General features: G+C 42.6%; 1 protein-coding gene across 3 annotated transcripts in view; it reads left to right on the forward strand.

Annotated features, from left to right (window-relative positions):
• Positions 1 to 7,500, forward strand: part of LOC121693411 (disco-interacting protein 2 homolog C-like) — a 77,952-nt gene that overhangs the window by 39,467 nt on the left and 30,985 nt on the right. For all 3 annotated transcript variants that reach the window (XM_042072810.1, XM_042072809.1, XM_042072811.1), the window contains exons 17-19: positions 2,525 to 2,644; positions 2,976 to 3,090; positions 3,636 to 3,778. In XM_042072810.1, coding sequence (XP_041928744.1) covers positions 2,525 to 2,644; positions 2,976 to 3,090; positions 3,636 to 3,778 — 378 coding nt within the window. The remainder of the gene's footprint in view (positions 1 to 2,524; positions 2,645 to 2,975; positions 3,091 to 3,635; positions 3,779 to 7,500) is intronic.

The raw sequence follows: 7,500 nt of genomic DNA on the forward strand, positions 1-7,500 counted from the left end.
ATGTTTAGTTTCTTTTTCTTTTGGTCCGCGGTTCAATGATGAATGAATCAGCCTACCGTTTGATTGTGCCGGAAATTATCCGCAGACCAGCAATCTCCTCGTCGAGGAGGCCCTAACCCTGCAGATCATAGACAGAGAACGCATAGGCCTACTGTATGCTTTGGGTAAAGAATACTTTGCATGTCCAGTGTACACGGAGAATGACAGTGTCTTGGAGCGGCCGCACCCTCCGCAACTCCACTTCCAATGTCACTGATTCAGTCAGATACGCCCGACACTTCTGCTTTTTATCTGGTGGTGGTGGAGTTGACCGGACATCTGGCTTCAGACGTTACCAATTTATCATCATCCATTGCGTCTGGCCTCTGAAAAAACGTTTAAGGCTAGTCTGCCTGGGCCTGGCCATGTTTGAACCGCCTCACTCATTTGTTTGTTGTTTAACATGGATGTTTTAAGCGTGCGCTTCCTATTTGAAATGCAGCATAGGCTATGCGTGTTGTTTAATAGCTTACTTTTCAAACGGTAGAGCCTGTTCATTTAAAAACATAGACAGAAGACGTATTGCTTTAATATAGGCTTACATTTTAAGGCTTATTCTCAAATTCAGATTGCGTCAGGGGACGGGATTATTAGCCCATTTCAATCGGACAATTTGACCGGAGAGATTTCATTTTGTCGGACATTTCATTTTTTTTCCAGCCAGTGTCCGGTAATTACCGGACAACGGAAACCCTGGTGTGTGTGTGTGTGTGTGTGTATGATATCAATGTGTGTGTGTGTTTCTCCTCAGCACGGGTGGTGTGTGTGAAGTCCAGAGATCTGCACTAGACGCTGGTGTGTGTGTGTGTGTGTGTGTGTGTGTGTATGATATCAATGTGTGTGTGTGTGTGTGTGTGTGTGTGTTTCTCCTCATCACGGGTGGTGTGTGTGAAGTCCAGAGACCTGCACTGGGCGCTGGTGTGTGTGTGTGTATGATATCAATGTGTGTGTGTGTGTGTCTGTGTGTTTGTGTGTGTGTGTGTGTCTATGATATCAATGTGTGTGTGTGTGTGTGTTTCTCCTCAGCACAGGTGGTGTGTGTGAAGTCCAGAGATCTGCACTAGATGCTGGTGTGTGTGTGTGTGTGTGTGTGTGTGTGTGTGTGTGTGTGTATGATATCAATGTGTGTGTGTGTGTGTGTTTCTCCTCAGCACGGGTGGTGTGTGTGAAGTCCAGAGATCTGCACTAGACGCTGGTGTGTGTGTGTGTGTGTGTGTGTGTGTGTGTGTATGATATCAATGTGTGTGTGTGTGTGTGTTTCTCCTTAGCACGGGTGGTGTGTGTGCAGTCCAGAGATCTACACTGGGCGCTGGTGTGTGTGTGTGTGTGTGTGTGTGTGTATGATATAGATAGATAGATAGATAGATAGATAGATAGATAGATAGATAGATACTTTATTGATCCTCAAGGGGAAATTCAAGGGTCTCAGTAGCATACAGACATCACACACAACATGCACTTACAGCAGAAATGGTAAACATAAGTATAAGTATAAACATATAACTAAACTCCACTGTACAATAAAGACAGTAGAAGATAAGACATACAATAAGAAGATAAGAAAACTAACAAAACTAAATACTAAATACACTATATAAATTAAATTAAGAAAGTCCAATGTGCTTGAGGGTGATCAAGCATAAGACGCTTGTAGTGACAGGGCCGGGACTGGTGAGGTGCTAAAGGGAGTGAGTGTCATGGTGAAGGTGCAAACAGTAGTCCAACCATAGTCCTTAGTTGTGTGTGCCTGGCAAGGTGCTCAAGAGAGTGAGTGTCATGGTGAAGGTGCAAAAAGTAGTCCAACATTAGTCCAACAGTGCAACAGTGCAAGAGTAAGGTCTAGAGACCAGCATAAATAATATCGACAAATAGGAGAGTAAAGTGTAATGTAGACAAGGTAAAATAAAAAACTATTTCAGTGCAAGAACAGGTTGAGGTAATAGGGTTATAGCCATTCATTCATTCAGTATTGTAGCAGAAGCCTGACCGCAGCCATTGATCATGTGTGCTAATATAGCATGAAAAACAGTATAGCAGTAAAACAGCAGTGAAAACATTAGGCTGTGGACTTTAGTAAAACAGTAGTAAACAGTAGTGGGCAGTCAGTACTCAAAAAACATGGACATGGAGAGGGTGGAGAGGCAGACAGACTAAGCAGAGAAGTCTATCTCTCCTCTTCCCTTTAGTGAGGCATTGAACAGTTCAATGGCCCTAGGAACAAATGACTTCCTCAGCCTTTCAGTTGTGCATGGCAGTGAGCGAAGTCTCCAGCTGATCAAGCTCTTTTGGTTTTTGATAGTGCTGTAGAGCAGATGACATTCATTGTCCAAGATGTTGATCAGTTTGTTCAGGGTCCTTTTGTCATATATTGAAGTGATGCACTCCAGTTCAGCTCCCACTACAGAGCCAGCCTTCCTTACCAGCCTGTCAAGCCTGTCAAAGCCTGTTGTGATATCAATGTGTGTGTGTGTGTGTTTCTCCTCAGCACGGGTGGCGTGTGTGAAGTCCAGAGATCTACACTGGGCGCTGGTTGCTCTGCGAGACCAGAGAGACATTGACCTGGCATCACTGCGCATCCTACTGGTGGCGGACGGTGCCAACCCCTGTAAGTGTGTGTGTGTGTTTTAGTGAGTGTGTGTTTGTGTGTGTGTGTGTGTGTGTGTGTGTGTTTTAGTGAGCGTGTGTTTGTGTGTGTGTTTTAGTGAGTGTGTGTGTTTGTGTGTGTGCTTGAGTGAGAGTGTGTGTGTGTTTGTGTGTGTGTGTTTGTGTGTGTGCTTGAGTGAGTGTGTGTGTAGCTGCCCCATCTATGAGTTAGCTATGAGTTAGCTGCTCTCTCTCTCTCTCTATCTCTCTCTATCACTCTCTCCCTCTCTCCCTCTCTCTCTCTCTCTCTCTCTCTCTCTCTCTCTCTCTCTCTTCCTCTCTCTCTCTCTCAGGGTCGGTGTCGTCCTGTGATGCATTCCTGAACGTCTTTCAGACCAAAGGCTTGAGGCCTGAGGTCATCTGCCCTTGTGCCAGCTCAGCAGAAGCTCTCACCATCTCTATTAGGAGGTACACACACACACACACACACTAACTCACACTAACTCACACACACACACACACACACACACTAACACACACAAACACACACACACACACACACACGCATGCGTGCACACACACACACGCATGCGCGCACACACACACACGCATGCGCGCACACACACACACACACTCACACGCACACATACCCACACACACTCACACACACACACACACACACACTCACACGCACACACACTCACATGCACATGCACACACACACACACACACACACACACACACACACACACACACACACACACACACACACACACTCACACAAACACACACACTCACACACACACACACTCACACACACACACACACACACACACACACACACACGCATGTGCGCACACACACACACACTCACACACACACACACACTCACACGCGCACTCACACGCAAACACACTCTCACACACACACACTCTCACACACGCGCGCGCACACACACACCCGCGCTCACACACACACACACGTAACACTGTGATTTGTGTAATTGTGATCAGGCCTTGTGAGGACAGCCTTGGGGGTCATCTCAGCAGAGGGGTCATCTCCATGGCAGCTCTGAGTCACGGGGTCATCAGGAACGACTCAGAACAGAAACTCTCCACCCTCACACTGCAGGACGTGGGATCGCCCTTACCTGGAGGTGTGTGTGTGTGTGTGTGTGGTACGTGTGTGTGTTAGTGTTGCACGGTGCACGATACTACAAAGGTATCGCAATACCCTGAAATTAAAAATGTCACGATACCTAATTTTATTAGTATGATTTTATTAGTATAGTTTGAGAATGGCCGTGTTCTTTTGAAGTAACATGCGTGTGTGCAAGGCTTCTAGAGCCTCCCCTAGCCTGTGGCTGTGCCTCTTTTCTCACACACACACACACACACACACTTCTAGAGCGTCCCCTAGCCTGTGGCTGTGCCTCTTTTCTCACACACACACGTATGCGCAGCTGCCATGCCATGAACAGCGAGACGTGGCTACTAGTTTAAGTGCTGTTGTAACACATACTGTATACTGTAATAATAGTCTAATATCAAGTTGATTTGCTCCCTTGCATCTCTCAAGTTTGTGTTGCTAACCTACCTGTGGGATTCAGGTAATTTAGGCCTACTATTGAGTTTAACATCATTTAGAGATAGGCTACGCAACCCTGGCAACCTTTTACATCTGGAGAGAGCTCCTTGCTAACTATCCCGCTAGCTCAGGTCACGTCTGCCAGTATGCTCACTAAAATCATTAATGAACAATTGCAAGACACTTATTACTATGATCCGAGAAAGCTTTTCTTCGACTTGTAAGTTTTTTGGAACATTTATTTTCTCTAATGACATAGAAAACATAATGAATTGTATCCACATATCCTTACGCACTAGCATGTGCAACTATTATTCACTAGCCTAAAACCGTGAGACTGAAGGCTACTCTCATGTATTTCTTAAAGTGACAGGCACTCAATCACACCTATACACAACCAATGTGCACTTGATTAGCCCTACACACCACACTAAAGATATGCCTAAGTGTAATATTTAGGCATATCTCAATATGCCTAAGTAAATCAATATGAAGTATTCTGACTTCGCAGAGAGTCTGGCCTAGATCCATAGGCAAACGTTTATTTCCGGGTGGGAGGGCACAGTTTGAGGTTTAAAATCACTGGAGTTCCTTTGAACCGCTTTGAACCAATCATAACAACCGGCTTTTCGTCATACAGAGAAGTTTCTCTGCAGCACGCCCATAACAAGCACGGGTGCATCTTATCAGCAAACAATCACACGTTTCATCTACATAACTCTCGCCAAAATGCATCATATGGTGTTTTGTGAATGTACCCAAGTCAAACTTTCATATAAATGCATAAGTACGTCCAAAGCACCAGCTTGTATGCGTTGTCGTTTTCGGGTGAAATTACCTTTTGAATGGGAATCCTATGCCACTACTTTTTTGATACAATCGCGTCAAAATCGCTGTTTTTCAAACACTAAGAAGGCTTGACACAACATGAAACTTTGTTCGAAGTATCATCAGTGTCTCTACACATGAACTCGAGCATTGAGAACTTTGTTCGTGTACACATGTTATGTCGAACCTTCTTAGTGTTTGAAAAATAGCGATTTTGACGCGACCATGTAGCCTACTGAACTAAAGTTTGACTCGGGTACGTTCGTATTTCAAGTGACAAAATTAAGGTATGACTAAAGTTTAGCTGACAATATAACATCCTACTCGACTGTGACTTTGTTCGTGACACTCCTGTTAATAGGCTAAACTAGAAAGAGCTTAATAACTCACCAACCTTATTTGCGCCTTTTATTCACATTTGCTCAAAGATTTCATAAGTATTTAAGCCCTTTAAGTAGCCTATATAGGCTATAAGCCCTTTAAGTAGCCTAGGCTATAAGTCCTTTAAGTAGCCTATATAGACTATAAGCCCTTTAAGTAGCCTATATAGGCTATAAGTCCTTTAAGTAGCCTATATAGGCTATAAGCCCTTTAAGTAGCCTATATAGGCTATAAGCCCTTTAAGTAGCCTATATAGACTATAAGCCCTTTAAGTAGCCTAGGCTATAAGTCCTTTAAGTAGCCTATATAGACTATAAGCCCTTTAAGTAGCCTATATAGGCTATAAGCCCTTTAAGTAGCCTATATAGACTATAAGCCCTTTAAGTAGCCTATATAGACTATAAGCCCTTTAAGTAGCCTAGGCTATAAGTCCTTTAAGTAGCCTATATAGACTATAAGCCCTTTAAGTAGCCTAGGCTATAAGTCCTTTAAGTAGCCTATATAGACTATAAGCCCTTTAAGTAGCCTATATAGACTATAAGCCCTTTAAGTAGCCTAGGCTATAAGTCCTTTAAGTAGCCTATATAGACTATAAGCCCTTTAAGTAGCCTAGGCTATAAGTCCTTTAAGTAGCCTATATAGACTATAAGCCCTTTAAGTAGCCTATATAGGCTATAAGCCCTTTAAGTAGCCTAGGCTATAAGTCCTTTAAGTAGCCTATATAGACTATAAGCCCTTTAAGTAGCCTATATAGGCTATAAGTCCTTTAAGTAGCCTATATAGGCTATAAGCCCTTTAAGTAGCCTATATAGGCTATAAGCCCTTTAAGTAGCCTATATAGACTATAAGCCCTTTAAGTAGCCTAGGCTATAAGTCCTTTAAGTAGCCTATATAGACTATAAGCCCTTTAAGTAGCCTATATAGGCTATAAGCCCTTTAAGTAGCCTATATAGACTATAAGCCCTTTAAGTAGCCTATATAGACTATAAGCCCTTTAAGTAGCCTAGGCTATAAGTCCTTTAAGTAGCCTATATAGACTATAAGCCCTTTAAGTAGCCTAGGCTATAAGTCCTTTAAGTAGCCTATATAGACTATAAGCCCTTTAAGTAGCCTATATAGGCTATAAGCCCTTTAAGTAGCCTATATAGGCTATAAGCCCTTTAAGTAGCCTATATAGGCTATAAGCCCTTTAAGTAGCCTATATAGACTATAAGCCCTTTAAGTAGCCTAGGCTATAAGTCCTTTAAGTAGCCTATATAGACTATAAGCCCTTTAAGTAGCCTAGGCTATAAGTCCTTTAAGTAGCCTATATAGACTATAAGCCCTTTAAGTAGCCTATATAGGCTATAAGCCCTTTAAGTAGCCTATATAGGCTATAAGCCCTTTAAGTAGCCTATATAGGCTATAAGCCCTTTAAGTAGCCTAGGCTATAAGTCCTTTAAGTAGCCTAGGCTATAAGCCCTTTAAGTAGCCTATATAGGCTATAAGCCCTTTAAGTAGCCTATATAGACTATAAGCCCTTTAAGTAGCCTAGGCTATAAGTCCTTTAAGTAGCCTATATAGACTATAAGCCCTTTAAGTAGCCTATATAGGCTATAAGCCCTTTAAGTAGCCTATATAGACTATAAGCCCTTTAAGTAGCCTATATAGACTATAAGCCCTTTAAGTAGCCTAGGCTATAAGTCCTTTAAGTAGCCTATATAGACTATAAGCCCTTTAAGTAGCCTAGGCTATAAGCCCTTTAAGTAGCCTATATAGACTATAAGCCCTTTAAGTAGCCTATATAGGCTATAAGCCCTTTAAGTAGCCTATATAGGCTATAAGCCCTTTAAGTAGCCTATATAGACTATAAGCCCTTTAAGTAGCCTAGGCTATAAGTCCTTTAAGTAGCCTATATAGACTATAAGCCCTTTAAGTAGCCTAGGCTATAAGTCCTTTAAGTAGCCTATATAGACTATAAGCCCTTTAAGTAGCCTATATAGGCTATAAGCCCTTTAAGTAGCCTATATAGGCTATAAGCCCTTTAAGTAGCCTATATAGGCTATAAGCCCTTTAAGTAGCCTATATAGGCTATAAGCCCTT

The sequence above is a fragment of the Alosa sapidissima genome, chromosome 19, assembly GCF_018492685.1.
Source record: "Alosa sapidissima isolate fAloSap1 chromosome 19, fAloSap1.pri, whole genome shotgun sequence".
NCBI classification, from domain to species: Eukaryota; Metazoa; Chordata; class Actinopteri; order Clupeiformes; family Clupeidae; genus Alosa; species Alosa sapidissima.